The following is a 27,765-nucleotide window of genomic DNA, read 5'->3' on the forward strand; positions in this document are numbered from 1 at the left end:
GGCCCTTCTTATAATTCAGTGTGTAAGTGCAGTGGTTTCAAGGTACAATTAAACCTTTTGTAAACTTATAGCTAAAGAATATAAACAAATATTACTAATACACTGAAACGGAGACGCTTAAAATATAATACAAGTTTTATTTTGTAGTACACCGCAGCATGCAACATTGACCACTTCATCCCAGCAGTATTTGGACAAAGTACCTGTTACTGCTGGCCTTATAACACTTCTAACAAACAGGATGGCATCTCAGTGTCTGATCTGAATACTCTGAATTGATTTTACATCTTGATTTTAGGCACATTTTAGCGAAACATTGAAATCCAGAAATCAAACCTTGGACGTATGAACACTGACAGACGTATACTGAAGTCACAGAACTGAAAATTTAAAGACAGTATTTTTCACGACACACGACGTGGAAACCGAACCAAAATGTAATTACTTTGGGAATGTAAGTATCACATGCTTCCGACGTAGCAACACTGACGGTAACTGAACACGAGCAAAAACATCACATTTGATTTTATGATTGAATGTAAACCCATACTTAAACATCCCAGCTGGGTCAACGCGCCAGTTCACGACAGTCTAACGTTTCATTTCATAATTTCAGATGGAGGGCAGTGGCCATTATAACTCTACGGGAAATTTGCCATTATTAAAAGAAGTAAACAAGCTGAAAATCTACAAATGTGGAACTGTTATTATTTGTTAAGGATTCGGTCCACAAATCAGGGTTCCCACTCCTTTTCACCAACAAAATTTTAGAACTTTTCCATAACTTTTTAATGACCTAAAGTGATTTTTCCACGACTTTACGGCAGCCTATATGGCTAAATATGAAATGTTAACCCTTTCCACTCACCTTATGGTTTGGTATTATAGTTTTTTAACATTCAAAATACTGTCAGTGCATTTATTGTCGTCTCTTTTAAATAAAAGGCACAAACGTTTGGAAATAATCATCAACAGCCTAATGAATGAATAAAACTTAACAGAACGATATAGTTGAGTGAAAAAGATACTAAAATTTCATGACTTTTCCAAAACTTTCATTGAATTTACAAAATTGTGTGACTTTTTCAGGCCTGGAAAATGACATTTTCAGTTTCCATGACTTTTCCAGGATTTCCATGACCGTGGGAACCCTGGCAAATTGAAATGAAAACTGGCTTGAAGTGTTTCTAACTGACTACAGCATCGCATTTTGAAACTATTCTGAAGTTTTATGATTGAGATGACATTGAACTTCTGTTTCATGTAGATAGTCGGGATGGGACAAGATCTTGCGAGAGAAAATCGCCACAAGATTGTGCACACATGCTGAAAATTATCTTGTGAGATTTTTTCCCCTGTGTTTTTATGTCTGGATTGGATAAAAAATTTAGTTAAGTAGTGGTGAGTTACATTTTTTTGAGCTGTAGTCCCAAAAAGCGCTGCTACAGTGACAGCACAAATATTTAAGTAAATTAAAAACAGCGAGGCCATAAATTGGGAACTGGATTACACAATTTATTTTTTTATGAAGAATGTCAAAGTCTTGTTTTGTCTCGTTCTCGAAGATCCCATCTCGTTCCACCCCTAGTAGACAGGTCCAGTAATTACAGAGATATTAAAAGGGAATGTAACCCTGTATATTTAAGCAAAATTTGTCATGCCAAAGTGCAGATATATTGTATAAGCAGCTCTTGAGGTCAAAATAAGTCCACCGTGTCCTGTTTGCATTTAATTATGAACCGTTTTATTGTCTGATAAGTTAGTTTTTTGTTATCTTTACAGTCTTTACAGCCAAAACTACTCACTGGTGTTTCAGAATTGTGAAAATTGTGGTGAATAGTTAGGCTCTGAATGCATAAGGTAAGTGAGGAATGACTTCGGACCACTGCAAGTCGTTCTGTTTTTCACATTTTTCAATCAGGTACAGCAAATTCTACCACAGAACTCTGACCGATCCTCCATCTCGACTTTAACCTAAGGAGAATGCTTTATCACGTGAACCCAACCTATTTGTAATCTTAAACGAACCCTTTTCTTCAGTACTTGTAGCTGCCATTTTGAATACCGCTTTAAACCGTGAGGAGCGCCGCGAACACGGGCAGTAGTTAGCAGACCACGCGACGCGCAGTTGAACAGAAACTAGCAAAGTGGTCCTCCGTGGACGTCGGCAGCGGGCTCGCCAACATACAGTACAAAAGCCAGTTCTTCTTCTTCTTCTTCAGTAGTGCTTTTCAGCGCGGCCCGGGGCTCTCTCCTCTCATCTGCCGCTGGTCGTACTCAGAGATCAGCTTCTTGATATGTGCCAGTTTGCTGTGCAGGTACTCGCAGCGGATTTTGTCCTGGCTGTAGTTGGGGTTGGACTGAAGAAAGAAAAAGAAATTCAGTTATTTTTCACGTTGTATTTTATGTTTTTTAATAGATGTGTTCATGTGAAAGATGTGATATTGGAACACAGAGACATGCACATCCAACAAACATGCAAATGCGTGCTGGGTCCAAAAATAAAAACTGTGCAAAAGAAGAAAGAGGTCGTACGTTTTTGTATATGTAAATCCCATTGTGTGTTTGTGTTTTATTTATGATCTCTATTATTTTTATTTTTTTGTATCTATTTTATCTTTAATTTTATATTTTATTTTATTATTATTTAACTATTTTTACATATGTTTTTGTTATGCAAGTCATATAGAATTTGAATTCAAATGTACTGATTTATTTTTGTTTATTTCATTAATTTATTTATTATTATATATTTTTTTGTATTTAAGGCTTACAGTGTATTTTAAGGATTTTTTGGCACCAACAATAAGCTTGTCCGTATCAGTTTTTTGGTTGCTTTGTAGAATATTTTTTCTAAACTGAAAATCTTAATAAATAAAGTTATTTAATAATAATAATAAGAATAAGAAGAATAAGAAGAAGAAGAAGAAGAAGAAGAAGAAAGAGGCACTGCAGTTCTTTGAAGCTGCCAAATTTTAATTTCAATGACGCCACGATGTGACATTTTGAGTCATGTCTGAAGAAGAGCTTGACCTGAAATGTCAAAACAATATCTGGCTAAGTTAAAATGACTTAAATTAAGAACATTTTACTTAATTTGAGTAGATTCAACTTCAACTAAAGTTCAACTAAAATTGTCTACCAATGGAATAAGTGTGTTTTTCAACATTAGAATTTGTTTCTTATTTTAAGGGCACAGAGTTGTTGTTTTTTCTTATTTTAAGTGTAGCAAGATGTATTTTCATATTTTAAGTACAAAAAGTCTTGTTCCACTGGCAGATAATTTTACTTCAAGTGAAATTTACTCAGATCACGATGAAAATTTTTCAACTTAACTTGGCTAAATTTTGTTTTTTTGGAGTGAAATAAAAATTTGGCAGCTTCAAAGAAAGGCAGTGCAGATCTATTTCTTCTTTTGAGAGTTGGATGTGGTCAACATTTGTAAAAAAATTTTAAAAAGTCAAAAATGTTTAAATGTTTAAGGTCATCACAGACAAGAAGGTGACGGACCTGCCTCCAGGAAAGTTACATAGACACCGAATGTCCTGACTACTGTACTGACTGAAGCTATCAATTTTTTTTTTTTTTTATTTAAAAAAGTATTATTGTCACAAAAAAACACCACGTTACCTTTGTGCTGCCATAGAGACATTGTGCTTAAATGTGGCAGTTTCTTTTTCATGTGGACAGTAATAATAAAGATATTGACCATAAACAAGAGAAAAAAAACTGCATTTGTAAAAGAAAAAATAAATAAATAAAAAGGAAAACTATACAAAATCTCACCTTTTTAATCTTGCGATATTCTTGGACGATTTGATTATGAACAGTCTGCAAAAAGAACAATAACGTATGTATTTACATTGCCACACAAAAATAACTAAACATAACATTGAAGGTTAATATTAGAGTTCTTTCTGATGATCACCTTGTATTTCTGTGAGTCGTGCTGCAGCTGCTTGAGCTGAGAGTCCAGCTCCATGAACTGTCTGGTGACGGAGTCGATGCGAGCGTGCAGGTCTCTGTACTCGCTGTACTCGCGGTTAAAGTCCAGTTTGTAGCTCTGCCTCTGCTGGGACGACCTGATGCTGGTGTACTTCCTGAAAAATGACAACGAAATTAGAGAGGGAATATTTCTGTTTTTTTTTTTCTTTTGTTTTTTTTTTTATTTATAATTGGCAATTTATTCAGTGCTTTTTTGTCCACATAAATCATAATATACATGCCCTATTATTCCCCCCCACACACACATAAACTCAATATAAACGTAGAAAGTAGATTTAAAAAAAAAAAAAGGGCAAAGAAAAAAATAATAAAATAACATAATAGCAATAATAATGATGATGATACTTAATAATGAAAAGGATTATATATGTATGTATATAATACAATTATATACATACATGTATAGATTGAATATTTCTCTGTTTAAAAATCATCAGTGTTTTAAAAGGTTCATATTATGTTCTTTTCTGATATATTATAATGTTGTCTCCTCATCACAAACAGATCTGAAGTTGTGTTTTGTTTCATTCACACATGTTTAACACACAAACCTGCATATTTAGGCTGAGTTCTTCTCTCAATCATGAAAACACTTTGACCCACTTTGTGATGTCATGTGGTAATACACAGGGTTCCCACTCTTTTTCATTGACAAAATTTAAAAACTTTTCCGAGACTTTTTCTAGCCAGGCTGGCGCCACCTAGTGCCTCTGCTCAATTTCATTTCTCTCCAACGACTAGGTCAGGAATCAAAATACACTGGACGGTTTGTAAGAACCCCGGAAGTTGAAGACCGCGCACCGGCCAATCAGTGAAGAGCTGTGAAGTCGTGTCTGGGTCCCTTTTGTGGTACAGTACAACAGTAAACAAAGCGGTCGAGATGGATGTACACCAGGACATATATTCTGTGTTGGCAACGATTCCCGAGATCGAGAATTTAAAGCTGGAACAAAGATTTGTTCCAGAAATGTGTGAATTTTGAAGTTTGGTGAATTTTATCAAGGGGAAAGACGTTATTGCCCTTCTTCCTATGAGATTTGGGAAAAGCTTAATATACCAGTTTGCCCCGTCAGCAGCACATTACATACGCCACGACCAAATAGCAGCGACTGGTTAAATTTTTTTTAAAAGTACCCGCCTACTGTCGAGTGAACGAATCCTAATGCTGTGAGGTCAGACGGTTTCCACAAAGTTCAACCTGCTGATGAATCAGGCTAGATTTTTTCATGACCTAAAGTGAATTTTCCATGATTGTACGGCACCTACATGTGTAGAATTGCTCAGACTTTTAGGAGCTAAATATGAAATGTTAACCCTTTCCACTCACCTTATTGTTTGGGATTATAGTTTTTAAACATTTAAAATACTGTCAGTTCATTTATTGTCGTCTCTTTTAAACAAAAGGCACAGACGTTCAGAAATAATCACAATAGCCTAATGAGAACTTAACAGAATAATGTAGTCAAGTGAAAGAGATACTAAAATTCCATGACTTTTCCAGGCCTGGAAAATTACATTTTCAATCTCCATGACTGTTCCAGGATTTCCATGACAGCGGGAACCCTGAATACAGGAAGTGTTCCACTATATTTTGAAACTCCACACATTAATTTCCAATAATTTCAGCTTTGGAATTCCCAAACTCTACTAACAGTAAAATGAGCTGCTCATTTGAAAACTACCACTTCATGACATCACAAGGTGGAACAGAGCATTTTGAGCTTTGGAAATGTAGACAGACTCCTCAAATATGTGTGAATGAAATAAAACATAACTCTGGGTTTGTCTTGAGGAGGTAACAACATTCTAACATGAGTCACAACAAGAGTCAGTTTTGCGTAACACAGGACCTTTAAATTTCACTAAAACACTATTTATCTTTAGTCATTCCCTCTCGAGAATGATCTCATCCGCTCTCTGAAGCGAAGCAGGATTAGACCGGGTTAGTGCTCGGATGGGAGACCACAGGGTGTCACAGTGGGGCAGCAGTGGCTTTAGTGGAAACTGTTGCTGTGTCCTCAGGCAAGACACTTCACCTACAATGTCTAGTTTGAATGTGGCAGGTGTGAATCATCGGTGTTGATGAATCATACACTGTGAATCGCCTCGGGTGTCTTCAAAGACGCAATATAAATCCAGTGCATTACTATTAGAATTCATATTTTCTGAACAACACAGAGCTTCCTGTTTGCTTCATGTTAAACCAATCTGAACTTTAAGCACGGATCTATAATAAAAACTGGCATTCATTCCCCCTCTGTCCTGGCTCGAGACAGACTAGTGGTCGCTCCAGGTACTGCAGCTCCCAGGAGCTTAGACCCAGAAAGAATTCTCCCATAGAAGCACAATGTATTTTTTGTGAATTCAAACCACCCGTGTTCAGCTGACAGGACATCAGCAACTTTCACAAAGGTTGGATTTTGTGGGGATTCTTTTCTATTTTCACAACATAAGTTTTTTAAAATGAAATCCTCAAAGTGCCTAAAATTTAGCTTTTTGAGACTTAACCTTGCTCCGCTCTGAGCCGCACTAGCTCCGCTCTCAGCTCTCACTCTGATTGGTCCAAATGCTCCAAGCCGTGCACGTTACAGACGTCACACAGATGGGAGGCGCTCGCCCGTACTTAGGAAGTAAATGCGGAAGTGAACTTTTTTTTTTTTGGGCACAGGCCACTGAAAACAACACAGCGCCATCTTGGATTCATCTTCCAGATTTTATAGTTCTATGATTTTAAGTGAGTTAAAAAAAAACTTTTATTTAACTTAACTAATTATGCATTTTTATTTTAATCCATTATATTATTTATTTTATTTTTTTATTAGTCAATTTTGTTATTATTATCAGGGTTCCCATTCTTTTTCACAAAATTTCTAAAGTTTTCCATGACTTTTTCATGGCCTAAAGTAAATTTTCCTTGACTTTACGGCACCTACCATGTGTAGAAGTGACGTTAACTCTTTCTACTCACCTTATTGTTTGGGATTATAGTTTTTTAACATTCACAATACTGTCAGTGCATTTATTGTCGTCTCTTGTACACAAATGGCGCGTATGTTTGGAAATAATCATAATAGCCTAATGAGAACTTAACAGAACGATGTTGTTGTGTGAAAGAGATACTAAAATTCCATGACTTTTCCAAAACTTTCATTGAATTTACACAATTTCAGTGACTTTTCCAGAATTTCCCCGACTGTGGGAACCCTGCAATATATTTTTTTTCTTTGTTTATTTGACTGTCTCTTATAAAATTCACTAAAGAAAGGCATTAATTTATTTTTTTTTTCAGTGGTGCTGGACCCCAATCTATAAATGTACATAGGCTCATAGAGTGTCCATGTTTTTCACAGTGTCACGTATATTGGCATAGATGTATTTGAAAAAGTACGTGTACAGTATAGATTTGTGTAAGTTGTATGTATGAAGCAGGAGAATATAAATGTGCATGTGTGTATTTGTTACGTGGGTGTGTTTGTGTGTTCTGTTTACTTTGCGTGTAGTTTTTAGCCAATGCATCATCTCTACGCACTATTTTACATATTAAACAAACATTCACGTCACACTAATAGCCTATTCAAAATGATCTTTTAGACTTGGCTTACGATAAATAGTCCATTGTGTCGTAGGCTTGTAGTATGTTGGAGTCTAACAGCTTTTCACAAGAATCTGGATGAACAAAAAAGAGACAAGTTCAACAACATTCAGCAAAACACTAAGATCTGAAAATCCGTGTATCATTCGTTGTTTCGTTTTAAAAACTAAAAATAAGAAAACGAAAAAGCAACTATTTTCTTCATTATTTGTCTCCAAAACCAAAATGAAAAAACAGATAACGATTTGTTTGGAATGGAAAAAACGGACAACGGCTGTTTCCCGTTTCCGTGACTTAAACTGTGATGCTGGACTGAATCAGGACTAAACCAGGACTAAACCAGGACTAAACCAGGACTAAACCAGGACTGATCAGGACTAAACCAGGACTAAACCAGGACTAAACCAGGACTGAATCAGGACTAAACCAGGACTAAACACGGACTGAATCAGGACTAAACCAGGACTAAACCAGGACTGAATCAGGACTCAGGGACTAAACCAGGACTAAACAACAGGACTAAACCAGGACTGAATCAGGACTAAACCAGGACTAAACAGGACTGAATCAGGACTGAATCAGGACTAAACCAGGACTAAACCAGGACTGAATCAGGACTAAACCAGGACTAAACCCGGACTGAATCAGGACTAAACCAAGACTAAACCAGGACTAAACCCAGACTGAATCAGGACTAAACCAGGACTGAATCAGGACTGAATCGGGACTAAACCAGGACTAAAAAAGGACTAAACCTGGACTGAATCAGGACTAAACCAAGACTAAACCAGGACTAAACCAGGACTAAACCAAGACTAAACCAGGACTAAACCAGGACTAAATCAGGACTAAACCAAGACTAAACCAGGACTAAACCTGGACTGAATCAGGACTAAACCAGGACTAAACCCGGACTGAATCAGGACTAAACCAGGACTAAACCCGGACTGAATCAGGACTAAACCAAGACTAAACCAGGACTAAACCCAGACTGAATCAGGACTAAACCCGGACTGAATCGGGACTAAACCGGGACTAAACCAGGACTAAACCAGGACTAAACCTGGACTGAATCAGGACTAAACCAAGACTAAACCAAGACTAAACCAGGACTAAACCAGGACTGAATCAGGACTAAACCAGGACTAGACCTGGACTAAACCAAGACTAATCCAGGACTAAACCAAGACTAAACCAGGACTAAACTGGTCTCAGTCCTGGTCTCAGTCAGTTTCAGTCCCAGTATGGTCACGGTCTGGTCTCAGTCCCAGTCTCGGTCTCAGTCCTGGTCTCAGTCCTGGTCTCAGTCCCGGTCTCAGTCCTGGTCTCAGTCCCGGGTCAGCCCGGTATCACAGTTTAAGTCACGTAAACGGGAAACAGTCGTTTTCCATTTTTTCGATTATTAATTTAAACACAAAATTGAAAACTGAAAAAATGAATCGTTATCTGTTTTTTTCATTTTGGTTTTGGAGACAAATAATGAAGAAATTTGTTTTTTTTTTTCATTTTCTTATTTTTGGTTTTATTTTGAAAAAAGAATGAACGAATGATACACAGATTTCTGAAGAGCAGAATTTTAACCCACCTGTGTAATCTTGAGAAATCTGGTTTGCGTCGTCTTCTACTTTAGTTTTTCTCTCTTTGCTCTTGTCTTTCTCCTAAAACCACAGCACCAGTTGTCAAAAGTATCCAAAATAACATACCAATCCATAATAAAATAATAGAATCAAAAATAAATACTCCATTTATTTGAGAAATGAGAAGTCTATATGTTCTTTGTTCATTTGGGACAGTAAAAAAAAAAGTGATGGGTTAAACAAGTATTTACTTCCTCCTTTTTCAGACACAAGTAAAATCTGCGTGACATTTAATTTTGTTTATTATTATAGAAAAGAAATATTTACTTTTTGTATTATATCTATGTATTTATGTTTTCTATGCATGTTCTACGCATTGCTGTCCGAATAAATATTCATTCACAACAAACATCCATTCATTCAACAAGATATCGATATTGAAAAAAAAAAGCATAAACATGACATTTTTTTCCTTTCTTAAACTTTATCAACATCAGTGTAAAACCACATGGAAACTTAAGGAAATTACTATTATTTTGTGCTGAAAATTACAATGTCTAAGTGTGTTTTTTTTCATCATTGTGGTATCAAAATTGGTTTTGACTTTTCCTTATTAGTATTCTAGTCAGGCTGGTGCCACCTAGTGCCTCTGCTCAATTTAATTTCTTTGCAGCGACTAGGCCAGGAATCAAAATACACTAGACGGTTCGTGAAAACCCTGGAAGTGCGAGTTCAGGCACCAGCCAATCAGTGAAGAGCCAAACATTCTGTGTTGGCAACGATTCCCAAAATTGAGGACTTTAAGCCGGAACAAAGAGAATGTTTGGTGAATTTCATCAAGGTGAAAGACGTTATTGTCCTTCTTCCTACGGGATTTGGGAAAAGCTTAATATACCAGTTTGCCCCGTTAGAGGCGCATTACATACGTTACAACCAAATAGCAGCGATTGGTTAAGTAAAAAAAAAACTACCAGCCTACCATCGAGTGAACGAATCCTAATGCTGCGAGGTCAGACGGTTTCTACGAAGTGAAACCGTCTGAGGAATCAGGCTAGTAGTATTCTGCCCTACAAAGGGAAAAAGACTGTATCTGCGTTGAGAGTTAAACTGAGAAAAATGGCTTTAAGGTTCAGATGTCGTCCCACTTTTCCATGTCAGAGGTAAATGATGGTAATGATAGTGTGTTTTACCACATGTTGAGTTAATATTTATCAATCACAACCATCACCACTGGTTAACCTTTGACCTCTGAGTGTTTGAGAAGTTTGAGAAGATCTTTTAATCATTAAGCATTTTAGTTTGTCTGTTGAATAAGATATTGTGAAAGTTTCAAGTCTGTATTTTGTCCCATTTCACAATTAGACCTTAAAACATGCAGCATCTGTATCTGAGAGTCGAAGGGTGTAACGATATCCAAGTCTCACGATACGATATTTATTGCGATATCGTGGGAAAGCTCACGATATGGTGTGGAGGCTCACGATTAGGGATGTAACAATATCCAAATCACTCGATATTTTCATGATATACATCTCACGGTACGATATTTGTTGCGATATTTTTTGGAGGCAAAACTGCTAAAACTGTTACTTTTTCCTCTTAAAATGCCTTGACAAGACTTAATACAAAGACTTTAAAGTGCTTAGAACTGTTATTTCTTCTTGTAGTCTGCACTGAAATGGAGCAAAGGATCATGGTCTATGTAGTTCTCTGTCTATTTTTAACTATTTACGCAAAGAAACTTGTAATTCGATATATTGTGATGGTCCAAGATATTATTGTTGAACTTTGACGATACGATATCACGATATTTCAGTTATTGTTACCTCCCTTTATTGTGAGTCATGTGAAATTCTCCAGTAAAACGACGGAAAAGTGCAGCATCAGCGTGTGAATTCATCAGCTACAAAATAAGCTGCTGTAGTTAACACACGGTTCCTTTGAATCACTGAAGAAACTGTGGTTACTGCAAATTTCATATCAGGATGACTCAAAAACGAAACAGAGTTGAGTTGAGGCTGCGCATTTAGTTGAATTTTGATCACGATTTTCTGATTTGTTTGTCAAATAATTTCCAAACTCATATAATCAAGTTGAAACGAGTTTATCTTGGGATATTTTTTAGATAAATAAGTATATTTATTTAATTTTTTTTAAATATAGAGATTGTAGAACAGCTGGATATATAGTTTATTTTGGCTAAATTTACGTTTTTCTATGCCTTATTTCATGTTCAAAGTATATTTTATTTATTTTTTTTATTTTTAATTTCATTTAATTTCATTTTTCATTTTTTTTATACATCGCAAAACTGCTCAAAAAGGTCCATATTTGTGGCCTATATTTATTTTCTATTCGAAAGTTTTGCGTAAATTATCAATAATTAGTAAGTGTTTTATTTTATTTTTTTTTAGAAATGCTGAATAAATGCATCGTCTAACTAAAAAAATAATAGTTTGAATAATCGTGATTTCAATATTGACCAAAAATAATCGTGATAATGATTTAGTTGAGCCATAAAATTGTCACCAACTAAAACAGGTGTTAAGAAGGTGTCTTAATTTTGACAAAACTGCTGCATTTTTCCTTAGTAGGGCAGTAGAAAAACGATACTAAAACTTTGAACCCCATTTTGATACGAAGGAAAAGACTCGATAATCAATACTTGCTCAAACGTGTATCCGATTTCAACAGTTTGTAATTTAAAACGCGTCCTACCTTTTCTTTATGCTTGTGTTTGCTTTTCCTCCGTGCCACTTTGGGTCGGGGCAGATCCGGGACGACGAGAGGCGACGGGGGATGATCGATGTTGCTATGGTGATTTTCTGCCACTTCCGTCCTCTCCTCCTTTTCCTCCTCCTCCTTCTCACCTTTCCCCGGCTCTAATCTTTTGTCCATCTCCGATAACGACTCAAACAGCTTTTTAGGGTCTAAGCGGTTCTTGTTCTCCGTCAGCCGGCTCGGGTCCGGCCTGGGCTGAGCCGGGTCGGTGCGTCTGGGCCTGCTCGTGTCGGTTTTGGCGGACAGGTGGGATATCCGGAGGCGTTTGGAGAGGAGGGGGTCGGTGTAGTCGTCGTAGAGCGAGTGTTTGGGGCGGTGGGCGGGGGAGGAGTTGGGCGTGTCTCTGAGCGGGCTGACCTGGGCCTCCGGGACCGAGAGGAGGTTCTGCTGAGGCTGGAAGAGTCTCCTGTGGAAAATATACAGTAAAAGATTTAATTAGAGCAGGGAGAATTGAAAGTGAAGTTATAGTTATGTGTTTGTTTTTGTACATAATGAATCTGTGTATCATTCGTTCATTCGTTTTTCAAAATAAAACCACAAATAAGAAAATGAAAAAACAACTATTTTCTTCATTATTTTTCTCCAAAAACCAAAATGAAAAAACAGATAATGATTTGGTTTTTTTTTTCAGTTTTCGATTTTGTGTTTAAATGAAGAATGGAAAAAAACGGATAACGGCCGGTCCTGGTTTAGTCCTGGTTTAGGATTGAGACCGGGACCAAACCAGGATTGAGACCGGGACTGAGACCGGGACCAGACCAGAACTGAGACCAGGACAGAAACCGGGAATGAAATCGGGACCAGACCAGAATTGAGATCAGGACCGAGACTGGCACCAGATTGGGACCAGACCGGGACCGAGACCAGGACCAAGACCGGGACAAGACCAGGACGAGACAGGGACAAGACCAGGACGGAGACCGGTTCAGTCCTGGATTAGTCCTGGTTTAGTCCTGGTTTAGACCTGGTTTAGACCTGGTTCTGTTCTGGTTTAGACCTGCTTCAGTACTGGTTTAGATCTGGTTCAGTTCTGGTTTAGACCTGGTTTAGACCTGCTTCAGTACTGGTTTAGATCTGGTTCAGTTCTGGTTAGTCCTGGTTCAGTTCTGGTTTAGACCTGGTTTAGACCTGGTTTAGTTCTGGTTTAGACCTGGTTTAGACCTGGTTCAGTTCTGGCTTAGACCTGGCTTAAACCTGGCTTAGACCTGGTTTAGACCTGGTTTAGACCTGGCTTAGACCTGGCTTAGACCTGGCTTAGACCTGGCTTAGACCTGGCTTAGACCTGGTTCAGTTCTGGTTTAGACCTGGTTTAGACCTGTCTTAGACCTGGTTCAGTTCTGGTTTAGGTCTGGTTTAATCCTGGTTTAGTTCTGGTTTAGGTCTGGTTTAATCTTGGTTTAGTTCTGGTTTAGGTCTGGTTTAGACCTGGTTTAGACCTGGTTTAATCCTGGTTTAGATCTGGTTTAGTTCTGGTTTAGTTCTGGTTCAGTTCTGGTTTAGTCTTGACAGCGCCATCTGCAGTCCGACTTCCTCAGGACAGTATCCCAGGTGTGAGAGACTAAAAAAGCCCCCTCGTCCCGGTTTATCGTCCCGTGGGCACGTTTCCGTATTTCATTAGCCTCTTTAATCCAGCGACGATGTTTGTCGTCCTCTGTCCCAGTGACATTTGTCCCAGTCCATAAAGTGGTTCTCTCTTTTACAGTGGTCGATTTGAGTTGTTCCTGTTCTGCTTTGTGTTTTGTTGCTCTTGTTTTGTTTCGCTGTTTCGCCGGACTGAACACCCTTCCTGTTTCATTACATTTATTACTGGGTTTTGTTTGGTTTGTTTGGGTGCTTTTTGGGAGTTATTGCCTGAGTTTTCCGTACGGTTTCACTGCTGTGTTGATATTGTGGGGATTTTTTTATTGCCGTCTGCACTTTTTCTGTTATGCCCCTGATGTACAGTAATGTTACCGTGCCCGTGTGCTTTTTTTTTTTCAGTTTTATTATTGTTTTTCTGGTTTTGTCCTTCGTTTATTGTCCATTTTGGGTACTGGCGTTGCTTCAGAGCTCTGTGAATGTGTCTGTCTTTGTCTGTTATAATGTTGGTTCTGTCAAATAATGTTCTTACAGCGTGTTTTGCTCGGCGTAGTAGTGTGGTGTTTTCTAGCGTAATAACCACAGTTACCTCACGAGTATGCGCTTGAGCAGCTGCTGGTCTCCTGCCGTGTACCCGGGCCAGTCCTTCTGCAGCTCTTTGAACAGACTGTCCTTCAGAACAAACGCATTGTCTTTACTGCTCTGCTGACCCACCTGCACAGGAAACAAACATCTCATTTAGAACATGAAGTGAACAGAACTGAAAGGACAAAACATTACATTAAATACAGTGAAATTTAAAAAAAAAACATTGTAGTGGTGCAAGAAACACATGTTCAACCAATTTCATATTTCCCACGTTTATATGAGAGTTTTAATTCCAAATAAAAATGATTTAATTCTGAATAAAAATGTATTTGGCTTTAAAAAGACCATGTAAACACTTAATTCCTAATGAAAATGATTATATTGAATTAAACTTAATCCCGAAATAAGTGGGTGGTTTATTCCGATTTTAAAGCCGAATTTATTTATTCCTCGATCAACTATTCTTCTTCAAAATAATTCTAGTCGTCTGATCGTCTCCACCAGTCGTTGCTTCGGACTTTCCTCCACGTCTCTTTGGATTTGTGAGCTGGATGCGGGAGTGGGCTGAGGTAGAGCAGCCGTTGACTCAGTTTGTCTTCTTCCTCCTTCTCCGACACTCTTCCCTTCCCAGCTGCTGCTTAACTATCATCGGAACAAATGCGGAAAAAGTTTGTATCATGTTGGTGTCTGTGGCGTAACGACAAACCGAAAAAGCCGGTAGCAGCTGAAGTGTGTGTTTTCTTCCGGTCGACATAAATACGTTTGTCCCCCTGTCCAATCAGAACTCTTCCTGACGTTGAGAGGAATTAAATTCAGAATTCAATTCAGAATTATTATTTCCATGTAAATTCAAAGGAGAATATTTTAATTCCAAACAATTTCCTTCAGAGTAATTAATTAGGAAAAAAAAAACATCATGTAAATGTGGCCATTGTCAACATAGACTTATTCACAGGTGGAAGAATAACCACAACTTTAATCAAAAGAACTGTTACACTGTAAAATATAGTATTAGAAGGGGTAAAAGTATGATATCTGAAAACTAGAAGTACAATTGAAAAGTTTCTTAAGCAAATAAGCTTGAGCCCCGTATTTTTCAGACTATAAGGCGTATTGGATTATATATACATTGAGTAATAATGTGTTTAATGCAGCTTTGTGTACATTTGTTTATGTTTTACAGAAACTAAACATAAAACCACATGGCTCATTTGCATAAACTATAAGCATTGAAAAAAACAGTTCGCTTCTTGTGCCGCTTCTGTCGGACTAAAGGACACGACTCCGCGAGGCTCCTGACTTCTGTAGCCGTAATGAACCGACAATCCATCAAGTGGTGCGGCTTCATAGTTTACCAAAGTCATACTAAAAACATTTTGACAGATTTTTGAACGCTGTGCACCACATAAAATTGGTTCGAGGTCAGTAAGCACAACCAGAATCAATACATAAGGCACTGTCGAGTTTTGAGAAAATTCAAGTATTTTAAGCGCGCCTTATTGTCCGAAAAATATGGTAAATGTAACCAAGTTTACCTCACATCTGTCTGTAACTTCTCTAGCTTTAGTGTTGTCCTCACCTCCTGCAGCACGTTCTCCAGTTGCCCCTTGTCCTCCGGCCTGAGCCCGTCCCTCTGCAGCCGGAGCAGCAGTTCTGGTTTCCTGTAGGGTTTGAGGGCGAGCAGGTGGGTGACTCTCTCTCTCAGGGGCCTGCGCTGGACCTCCTCCGTACCGCTGTTGTGTTGACCTAACGCGGCCGTGGCCTTTGTGACCTTTGACCTGCTGACACCTTTCTTCATACTGCTGAGGAGGGAGTGGCTCTGAGGTTTCGGCTTGGTTTGGTTGGAATTGGCCGCGGCCGGAGAGCGCACGGTCACCTTTCGACCTGAGAGACAGAAAAGACATCGGAAAACTTAATAATACTGCAGTAGTTGTTTTGAGAAAAAATGAATGTTGAGCCTATAATGAAAACTAACTCAAAAGTCTGCAAAAAAATTACTGATTTAAAATAAAACATGCAAATATTTCTGCACTTTGGCGGTTCCTTTTATACTCCTTTTGTGCGAAACCTCAACCAAGACATTTACAGACACATTTTAGCACCTTTTTGATAGATCCCAACAATATTATCTGAATATTATCACCTGGATTGTAAAAAACACTAACAAAAAACTCGCTGAATGAGTAAAAATGAAAAGAACTATATGTTTTCTGCGCTCTTAAACTTTATTGATCCACAAGAGAAATTATTTGGACACAGTAGCTCACACATCACATTATATCACAATAACAGAGCAAAATATATTAAAAATGGTTAATACACTTCTAAATTCATAGCAATAAAAAAATAGCAAGAGAACTTTTACAGTTTTTTTTTTTTTTAATAATTTGTCAAGTTTGAGGGATTGGATACCCAGCACATCAACAACAAGACAGACATAACTAAATATAAAACTAACACTCATACAAAGAAAATAAGTAAATAAAATAAAATTAAAGCCGCAAGCGGCGTCGAATCGAACAGGTGGAGAATACACGCCTAAATGCTTTAAGTGTGCCAAAACCTTGAAAAAACATGTCAGAAATATATGTTTTTGCTTCTAGTCAGTAATAGAATTGAATTCCAAATTTGATACAGATCCAATAATGTTGACATTTCCATGTCTATGGTAGGTGGGCTATAGTGTTTTTCATATGTTTTATAGTGTATTATATTCAGGCTGAGATCATGCATTAGTGATTCAAATTCAAGTTCAACCGGACTAAACATGTGCGTGTAATATAATATTTCATATTTTGGGGGGAGTCTTTGCGCCCTGCTGGCAACAATGAAAAATTTGAAATATTTTTTGGCTCGTAAATCATCATAGAAGTAATTCCAAATTTGGTACAAATCCGACAATGTTTGACGTTTCATGTCTTGGTAGGGCGCTATAGTGTTCACTTTTCATATGTTTTTATAGTGTATTTACAGTGAGATCACACATTAGTGATTCAAATTTCAGCACGATTGGACTAAGTCTGTGCGAACAGAGCAAATAATGTCACCTTGAAATTAGGCAAAATTTGATCGAAATTTGTGGCTTCGCCGCGCGTAAACCGTGACAGTTATCAAAAAAAATCAGCTAACTTTAGATGTTCCACTTGTGTAGATGATGTACGGTGATTTTTCAGCCCTGTGGGTGAAGCGCCTTCAGAGGAGTTCGTTCAAATGCAACGTCAGCGAACACGGACTGAAATTTCAAATCCAAGATGGCCCTTCTGGTTTTCAGGGGGCGTGGCCATAATAACATTTTTTGTTTGTCTTAAATGATGAATGTGTGCACCGAATTTCATGGCTGTACGACAAAGTTGACGGGACGTCTCCCTTAGGCGCAAATTTGAGTCTTTGCGCCTGCTGGCCAACAGTGAAAATTTTAACATGGCCAATATATATTTTTACTCGTAATCATATATAGAATTTAATTGCCAATTGGTCAGATCCCGAAATGTTGACATTTCATGTATAACGGTAGGGGCGCTATAGTGTTCACGTTTCATAATGTTTATAGTGTATTATATCAGACTGAGATCATTAGTGATTCAAAATTTCAGCATGATTGGCTGCCGCTCCTGTCGGACTAAGGACACGACTCCGCGAGGGCTCCATGACTTCTGTAGCCGTAATGAACGACAATCCATAAGTGGTTGCGGCTTTCATAAGTTCATCAAAGTCGTACTAAAAACATTTTGACAGAATTTGTTGAACGCTGTGCACCACATTAAAATTGGTTCACGGGTCAGTAAGCACAACCAGGAATCAATACAAAGGCACTGTCGATTTTGAGAAAATTAAAGTATTTAAGCGCCGCCTTAGGTCCGAAAAATATGGTAAATGTAACACGTTTACCTCACATCTGTCTGTAATTCTCTATCTTTAGTGTTGTCCTCACCTTCCTTGCAGCACGTTCTCCTGTTGCCCCTTGTCCTCGGCCTGAGCCCGTCCCTCTGCAGCGGAAAGCAAGCAGTTCTGGTTTCCTGTAGGGTTTGATGGCGAAGCAGAGTGGGTGACTACTCTCTCTCAGGGGCCTGCACCTGGACCTCTCCGCTTACCGCTGTCAGCTGTGTTGACCTAACGCGGCCGTGGCCTTTGTGACCTTTGACCTGCTGACACCTTTCTTCATACTGCTGAGGAGGGAGTGGCTCTAGGTTTCGGCTTGCGTTTGGTTGGGCAATTGGCCGCGCCGGAGAGCGCACGGTCACCTTTCGACCTGAGAGACAGAAAAGACATCGGAAAACTAATAATTACTGCATTAGTTGTTGAGAAAAAATGAATGTTGAGCCTATAAGAAAACTAACTCAAAAGTCTGCAAACAAATGACTGATTTAAAATAAAACATGCAAAATATTGTTTCTGCCACTTTGGATGGTTCCTTAACTCCTTTTGTGCGAAACCTCAACCAAGACATTTTACAGACACATTTTTAGCCCTTTTTTGATAGATCCCAACAATATATCTGAATATTATCACCTGGATTTGTAAAAACCACTAACAAAAAAACTCGCTGAATTGAGTAAAAATGAAAAGAAACTATATGTTTCTGCGCTCTTAAACTTTATTGATCCCAAGAAAAATTATTGGGAACACGCTAGCTCACACATCACATTATATCAAACAATAACAGAGCAAAAATATTAAAATGGTTAATACACTTTTAAATTCATAGCAAAAAAAAATAGCAAGAGAACTTTTACAGTTTTTTTTTTTTAATACATTTGTTTCCAAGTTTGAGGATTGGATACCCAAGCACGATCAAACAACAAGACAAGACCATAACTAAATATAAAACTAACACTCATACAAAGAAAAATAAGTAAATAAATAAAAATTAAAAACCTTTACAGTTTTAAAAAGGTAGAAAAAGATAGTGTCAGTGCCTATTACGAAAGCCCTGAGCGGCAAGCAAAAAAAGAAAAAAAAAAAGAAAAAAAAGAGGCACGTCATTCGGGCTCTATTTTTTATTTATTTATTTACTTTCCCATGTGTAAAAGTCTATACTTACACATGCAAAATTCATTCTCGATAGAACAGGCCAGTCCAGATCACATTTAATAATGAGGTCACACATTTGCATTGCTCTTTTTTAAACTTGAAATATTGCAAAATTTTTGTAACGTCACGGAAGGAACTCTATAGCCTGTACTCACTTCATATGATGTTTCTCAGACCTCCAGAATGACGAGCAAAAGCTGCACTAGCACTTATTCGGGATTCATGGCTGCTTTGGATGTAACGATATCCAAATCTCTCGGTACGATATTATCACGATACGCATCTCACAATACGATATTTATAACTTTATTTATTCACATTTTCAATTTAGAACAAACACTCCCAAACAACAGTAAAATAAATAATAAAAAAATATAGTAATAATAATATCTATATACATACACATATACGTACATACATACATAAATATACATATATACACATACGCATACATTAAATAAACGGAATTTAAATTCACATTCTATATGACTTCAATAACAGACACGTGTAAATGAGATGGCCAAATAATAACAAAAATAAATATAAATATACATATAAGATAAAATGAAGCGTAACATTAAGAAATAAAATAAATGCTAAATAAAATAAATAAACAAAAACAAAACACACAAACACACCATGGGGCACACTCATACAAAAAACAAACAAAAACAATACGATATTTATTACCATATTTTGACGAGGCTGATATAATTGTAGATAGGACGCATTTTTTTGTTTTTTGTGAATTATTTCCATGATAATCCCAAGAATTCAAGTAAAAAACATCTCTCTTCATGTTGCTTGTGCTGAAATGAATCATGGGATATGTAGTTCCCGATGTTTATAAGCTGTTGCTACTATAAAACCTATGCATTTAAAGGTTGTATGGTGGATTTTTTTTTGTTTTTGTTTCAAATTGTCAATGAAAGTTCAAAATAGAATCATAGAGATGCAGCAGCCTTGTAATTATGATCATCAAAAGTAAAAGAATGAAAGTCTGTCAATCGTGGACGTGGTGGGGGCAGATAAACATCAGCCAATAGATAACAAGGCTACCTCTTTATCTATTGGCTGTTGGGTTGTCAATCAAACTCCCTACGTTTCTAGCGTCACTGAGTTGCCGGCGCACGCTGTTTACTCAACCAACACAGAGGTTCTTAGCATCTTTTTGGAACTGTATTTTCCTCTCAGTTTGCACAGAGTTTGTTGCAATGGCAGACAAGAAATCACGACCAGTTCGCCCCAAAAGAAAGTCTGTTTTTGACGTCGCTGAAAAAAGAAGAGAAGGGGAAGAGGAGCGAAGCGCGACATTTGAAAAAGGACAAACAGTCGCTGCATTTCTATTTCCTTGGAAAATCTTCTATACAACCTTTAAGCAAAGGAACTTGTAATTCGATATATTGTGACAGCCCACGATATTACTGCGAGACATTTGACGATACGATATCACGATATTTCTGTTATTGTTACATCCCTCATGGCTGCAGGTGCTGGGGTTTAGGTAGCGCCCATTCAGATCAGAGAGATGCATTTTAGGTTTAAACTAACTGGATTTCAGCTCTGAAACTGGCAACACAAACGAGAGACTGATTTGACGATTGAACCAAAAGTAGACAGTTTTATTCCTTTAACTGTACCTTAGTATCTGAGGTGTGCCAGCCCCGTGCTCATACAAACACTGTGTTGCATTAGACATCCCAAATTACCAGAATCCAATGACTCACTGCCACAAAACCCAGACATAAACACATTTATTAAAGCAGTCATCTTCTTTTTCTTTTCTCCACTGTCTCTGTTACAGAATAACAACAACATTACAGCCGTCTTACTCATCCTTAAACGACACATCTTGCGCAAAACTGACTCCCGTGAGATGTTGGTCATATAATAAAGCTGTGACCTTGTTTTGTATCATTCACACATGTTTGAGTGATCCTTTATTATTAGTCTGTAGTGCTCTGTTCTACCTTGTGATGTCATGAAGCGGTAGTTTAAGTTAACATCTACATTTTACGTTTTTTTTGTTCGGAGACTGCTTCCTATTCCGACATCTCTTCATTACGATACGCTTCTATTTAGACGTGCCGGTTTTCCGAGACTTTTTAGTGTCACTGTTCCGACACGTCATACTGAATGTGTGTTTTGGGCTGCGAGAGTGTCTCATTGAGCTGGCGCAATAAACTTGATCGGTTATTTATTTAGGCTATATGATGTTCTCCACAGATGACATGACGAAATGAATGAAGCACAAAGGGCCCATGCAGCCTCCTTCCGTTTTAGAGTTTTTTAGTTTCGATGAGGGGTCCCCAACCTTTTTTCTCCAGTGACCTTTACAAAACAAAAATGCCAGACAGCTACTAATTTTAGCAGCCGCAAGAAATTGAGAAGATTATAAGAAAGAGGGCGAGCCTTTAGGTACAGTTAGATGTCTATAAAACATAAACCAGTGTCCATTTATAAGTGCACAAAGTTGGGCTTCAAAATGATCCATTTACAACGGTAATAGGCATTTAATTAACCACGTTTTTGTTATTTAGCACAGTGGTTTAATTCAGAAATCCCTTGGCGAGCAACTTGGAAGGAGGTGGAGAGCTGCTGGTAGGTCCCGAGCTAGAGGTTGGAGACCCCAGTTTAGAGATTTTCCCGAAGGCTGGCCTATGCTCTTTCTTAAATGCATGACTGTTTCCCACGGCTCAGTTAGGACATTTTCCCACTGTCTGATATCCTCTGCGGCTGTAGTATTCTCTGATCAAGTGCATCTTATGATATATAGGAGCGCAAAGTATAATAAGCTATCACGTTAACGTTATTCATGTCGGAAAAATAGTGAAGTGCCGCTACTTCGAGAATGAAAAAAAAAAGTCGAAGTAGTGGGATGCTTGAAAACTAATGCCGCTACTCTGACAATACATGCATCCTGAATTTCGGACTTCCGGTCATCTCGTAATGCATACTGAGAAGGATGGAGCTTCGCATGCAAAATGGTCGCTGCAAACATGGGATGATTTCTTAGGCAGCCAAAGATTTCCATTTTGGTCCTTCCTGTGTCAATCCTGCCCATCGCCTTCGCCTTTCACTACTTTTCAATTCCGTTGGGAAGGGAAACAGTTTGATCGGAGGTTTGCAGTAGGGATGGGCATGATTAGTCGATTAATCGATAACTGATCATTAAGAATTTCATCGATTACGTTCATTTTAATCGACAAACCGAATGTAGGTTGCTGTGCGTAATGTGACCAAACAGGGGTTCATACATGTAGCTCTCTGCACTCAGAAGGAGCGAACAGACACAAACAGTCAAGCACAAATGCGTATTTAACGATGACTTGTACAAAAAATTCCACGCTTTCCGTTGCGTTCGGGACATGTGTGAGGCCATGTGCACAGGGCATAAAGCAGCACATATGTTTCGGTGTCCAGTGGGAAAAAGCTTTGCCAGGTGAGAGTCGCGCAATGTCGATGACGAATCCCCACCTCCCACCCTCCGTACGGTGTCCTGGTTTTGACAAATGCAAATCTGGTCACACTAACCTGTATTCCACTGAGTCATGTCTTTTAATCCGACAGAAATTGCGCAAAACTGAATTAAACACATTATAATGTCAAATGGGATGATGTGGCTCTTGAGTCGTTACGGTTTATATGTCGTAAAGTTGAATTTATTTATGCAGATTAGTAGTGCAGATAGTAATAATAATGATGATAATTTTTATATAAAAACGTTAATGATTAATCGATAATCAATCATTAATTCTCTCAACGATTACGAAAATTTCATCGAATGCCCATCCCTAGTTTGCAGTCACACAGATCTGATTCCCTTTTGCATTTACGGAGTTCGCAAACTTCTGAAGCCCGTTTTCCACTGTTAGGATCCAACAACCACACAATTACGACGTCTGAATCCCATAACTAAAATATGACAATATCAGAACCAGAAACAAAAGCGATATGGTTCAAAAGACTTGAAAAGATCGGCTTTGACAATAGACGCATCCCACTGGGAAATCAAACATGGCGGTTTAATGCTCACTTTTTCGGAGGATCCTTCCCAGTATGCATTGCACGATGACCGGAAGTCGGAAATTCGGGATGCATGTATTAGACGTCAATGACTAAATAGCGGCATGTCGGAATAGCAGCATGTAAACGCTTTGCTCAGTAGAGATATGCAATTCCAGGGCTGAAATGGCAAAGGTGTGTGGCAATGGAACACTTCAGGTGTGACATCACAAAGTGGAAGAGAGTGTTTTCCGTTTGAGAGAAGAACTCAGCCTAAATATGCAGGATTTGTGTGTTAATTAAACATGTGTAAATGAAACAAAACACAACTCCAGGTCTGTTTGTGATGAGGACACAACATTATAACAGATCAGAAACTAAAAACATTGGATTGGAGAGGAGCTTTTTTTTGCCAAATTACTGTGAGAAAATGGCGTCTGCAGAGCTACGTGAGGACTGTCTTGACTTGTGATTGTTCGTGTTTGGATGAAGGACAAAAATAGACATGTTTTTGTGCGTTTTCTTGGGAGCCATATTTGGGCTACAGAGCTGCCGCTTCACTCCCCTGCAAGAGGCTGTTGTGATTTTAGCCTCCTCTTAACCTCAGCAGCGAGCGAGCGAGCGAGCGTACAGTCACTCGCGCCTGCTCGTATTTCCAGAGCAGAGGTGGTGAACGTATATAGCAACATCTGTTTAGGGAAGTGGTATTGTGGTGCCTAAAAGTAAACAGCTTACATAATATCCTGTGTCAGCTCGGGTTAACATTGCGAGCTTAAATGTGTTAATGTGTTATGTTTGGATAATTCTAACACAAACACATTTCAATTTGGGATTCTTGTTTGCCGTTAGATCCAGAATACAGAATAATAAAATGTTTCTTTAAGCACATTAGGCTTCCTTCAGATCTGTGTTCTAATGTGGTTTCCTCATCACAAACAGACCTGGAGTTGTGTTTTGTTTCATTCACACAAACCCACAAAAAATATTTAGCATACGGGTTCTCCTCTTAAACAGAAAACACTCTGTTCCACCTTGTGATGTCATGTGGTAATACAGGAAGTGCTCCACTGTGTTTTTAAACTCCATACACCTTCAATAGGAGGTCAGCTCTATGTTCCCACACATCTATGTTCCCTCTTTTTTTCTTTTTCTTTTCTTTTCTTACAATACAACAATACAATAACAAAACAGGCGCAGTCGGTAAGGAATTTAACCTACATTTAGATGGAAAACAATATACATAATACACACACACACACTGTTTTATAGGTACATGGCTGGAGCGGCGCTAACTATTAACTCAACTTCACTGCGATATTTAGACCATTTAGCCCAGCTTGCATGATAAACATCAGCTTGAAGCCTGAGAGTGTTTGTCAGACGTTCCATTTTATGAGTTTCTTCGATATATGTTCCCTCATTTCTAAGATTATTCTCAAAATGAAACTCTAATTTGACTCATTTTCATTTTTATACCACATTTAAAGGGATGATTCAGAGTCATTTCAACCTACAGTTTCCATTTGCACCGTGAACTCGACATTACATCTGTAGTCACCTGCTGCTGGAGAATAGGTTGAGAGTAACTGACGACCAAACTGGGAGAAATGAGGATAAAATCTGATGCAATTGGATTATAAAGAAAATGGAGGAACATAGTAGAGGTGTGCATTGTCTTGAGTCTGAAGATACAATACATACCACGATATGCATGTTACGATTCAATATGTCCCAATACTAAAACATAGGAGGATATATTATGATTTAACAATATTTATTTCTATTAATACAGTTAATTGCACCTTCACGAGAACACACCTGTATGAAATATAATTATAAAAATGTTTAAATCATCAGAACAGTGAATGTAAATAATGAAAATCTGTAAAAAATATTATTTAAAAAATCGATTCAGATGCATTTTGAATTGATTCGAGAATTGTGCAATGAAGTATCACGATATTAGCCTGATTCACCAGCTGGTTTCACTTCATGGAAACCGTTTGACCTCACACCATTAGAATTCGTTTGCTTGATGGTAGGCGGATACTTTTTTTTATTTAACCAATCGCTGCTGTTTGGTCGTGATGTATGAAATGTGCCGTTAACGGGGCTAACTGGGATATTAAGAGGAGGCACAAGGTGGCAGGTGGCTATCACGATATATCACTGAATCCATGTTTTCCTAGAACATAGGGCCTAATTTTGGAAAGAAAAAAAAAAGTAGATTGATGGAATATAAGGTTGAGGGAACATAGGCACACTCATCAATCATTTAGATAATTTCAGATCTGGAATTTCCAATCTTTTGTTCAGTAGAGATTGGAAATTCCAGATCTGAAATTATCCAAATGATTGATGAGTTAACTTGAAAAACACCGCTTTACAACAGCACAGGTTCAACAGAGCATTTGAGCTTTAGAGATGTAAACAGACTAATAACACAGGATTATCTGTGTATCTAAATGAAACAAAACACAACTCCAGGCATGTTTTTGATGAAGTAACAACATTATAACAAGATTTAAAGTTCACAAGAGTCAATTCACTAGCAAGGACCGCGCCACAACAATGGAACACGATAATGATATTTATTGGAGGTGGATAGACGTGATGGCTGGAGGGAGGCTCAGGGTGGGGGTACGATCTCCAATCTAAAATGGTCACCCAGCTGCTTGAAGATGCTGCGTTTGGGCTGAAGGATGGACAAAAGACAAGGGTTGGAGGGAGGGGGTCGAGAAAGCTGACGCGGAAGATGTTGTCGGGATAGGCCGTATAAAAAGGACTTCTGGGTATTTGAAGGTGTGGTTGAGATAAGCCGTGAAGGTTGAGGTGTGGTCCAGCTCCTGAATCTCAGTTAATCATATTAACCCCACTTTTGCGTAACATAGGACCTTTCAGTTGCAGAACATCCAGAACGCTGCAGCTCAGGTCTTTACTCAAACTAGGAAGTACCAACACCTAAGTCCTGTGCTCAGGTCTCTGCACTGGCTCCTGTGGCTCAGAGAATAAACTTTAAAGCAGCTCTGCTTGTACAAGTCTCTCCATGGCCGAGCACCAAAGTCCATCTGTGACATGTTAGTGTCATATGAACCATCTCACACTCTGAGGAGCTCAGGGACCGGCCTCCTGCTGGTGCCCAGAGTCACGACTAAACAAGGGGAGTCAGAGTTTCAGGTTCATGCAGCTAAAACCTGGAACAGTCTGAACATGTGAGACAGACTCTTCTGTGACGCTGTTTAAATCCAGACTCAAAACATTTCTGTTTAACTGTGCATATAACTGAAAGGTTTTCATTCTGCACTCTTCTCTCCAATTTATGTCTCTCTTTTTTCATTTTAATCTTCATGATTATTTATGTTTTGATTTGTTTTTATTATGATTTTAATGTATTTCTTATTTTGTAAAGCACTTTGAATTACTTTGTGTACGAATTGTGCTATAAAAATAAACTTGCCTTGCCTTCAGTTGCTTTAGGTCAATATTGCGTTGTTTTTGAGGTAATTTTCAATTGTATTGACACTTTGCAACTGATGTCGTCACTGATGCTAACTGTAAGCTCTGCTCTGTCTGAAGCTCTGTTACTCAAGTTAGACACAATCTGACCATAAAGAACTGACTTAGCTGGAACTACTTCAGGTGAGATGATTTGTGAGCTTAAACAAGTCTCTCTCACACATAAAATGTGTTACAAGCTAGAATTGGCCAACAGTTTTTCAGTCACTCTCAGCTTTTCTGTTGAAAATCAAACACCTAAACAGGACCATAAACACTTATATGTATCATCACAGACTCCTGAAAATGAGTTGTTTGATTCCATATTGTGTGTTTTCTTCAGTTTTCAGGCAATCTTAGGTTATGTTTAAATGATGATGGTCTGAACAGAAGATGCAAAGGTGGCGTCGCGTCTTCACTTTTTATTCCACATTTAGACGAGCGTTTTTGGGAGGAAACCTGCGTGCATACGGTGACGCAGAAGTGTGTGGAATTCAATTGGGGATGCTTGTCAGGTGGCATTCACTTAACGCAACAAGGGCATCTTTTGACAAATGGAAGTTTTCACACCACGCATTTTCATCAGCTTCTCCTTTCACAAAGTTGTCCCACCATCGACTGGTTCTAAAGGGCTCGTCTGACTCGCCTGCGACGAACTGGCGCATCCAGAATTTGACGGAGGTGATTGCAGATCCTTCTCTGTTCACTAATAGTATCTCTGCAGATTCTCTACATTTGCTGGTGCCTCATGTAAGTTTATTAGAGCTGCCACAGCAACTTGAAGGTTCGATGCACGGAAATGATCCAACATGTTTGTTTCTGTGTACTGTATGTATGCAACGTAAACACATACGCGACGTGAGCAGGTCTGACCAGAGTTTTGCGTCTTGGGCAGTGCAGACTGAAATGCTACGGTGGAGCGTATTCAGCTTGGTTTCAGATTTTTGTGTTTTTAAGCCCCAAAAACGCCGTCTCCGTCTAAACGAAAGACACTTCTGATAAATTATTTTGTCGTTTTTACCTGCAAGCACTGTCGTGTAAACTTTCATGACAGTCTTTGCTGATGTGTGCATAGTGTAACCATGGTAACTAAGGTTAGGTATCGTTAAGAAG

At 38.3% G+C, this 27,765-nt stretch overlaps 1 protein-coding gene across 1 annotated transcript in view; it reads right to left on the bottom strand.

Moving 5' to 3' along the window:
• Positions 1-117: 117 nt before the first annotated feature.
• Positions 118-27,765, bottom strand: part of LOC110163880 (RNA polymerase II elongation factor ELL-like) — a 39,751-nt gene continuing 12,103 nt past the window's right edge. The window contains exons 5-12 of the mRNA XM_020928889.2: positions 15,701-16,005; positions 14,123-14,247; positions 11,893-12,361; positions 9,183-9,255; positions 7,608-7,671; positions 3,929-4,100; positions 3,787-3,831; positions 118-2,360 (exon numbers count right to left, since the gene is read on the bottom strand). Of these exons, the coding sequence (XP_020784548.1) occupies positions 2,232-2,360; positions 3,787-3,831; positions 3,929-4,100; positions 7,608-7,671; positions 9,183-9,255; positions 11,893-12,361; positions 14,123-14,247; positions 15,701-16,005 (1,382 nt within the window). The 3' untranslated portion in view covers positions 118-2,231. The remainder of the gene's footprint in view (positions 2,361-3,786; positions 3,832-3,928; positions 4,101-7,607; positions 7,672-9,182; positions 9,256-11,892; positions 12,362-14,122; positions 14,248-15,700; positions 16,006-27,765) is intronic.

This window comes from Boleophthalmus pectinirostris, unplaced genomic scaffold (genome assembly GCF_026225935.1).
Source record: "Boleophthalmus pectinirostris isolate CB_2022bp ecotype Guang Dong unplaced genomic scaffold, ASM2622593v1 HiC_scaffold_10, whole genome shotgun sequence".
Lineage (NCBI taxonomy): Eukaryota > Metazoa > Chordata > Actinopteri > Gobiiformes > Gobiidae > Boleophthalmus > Boleophthalmus pectinirostris.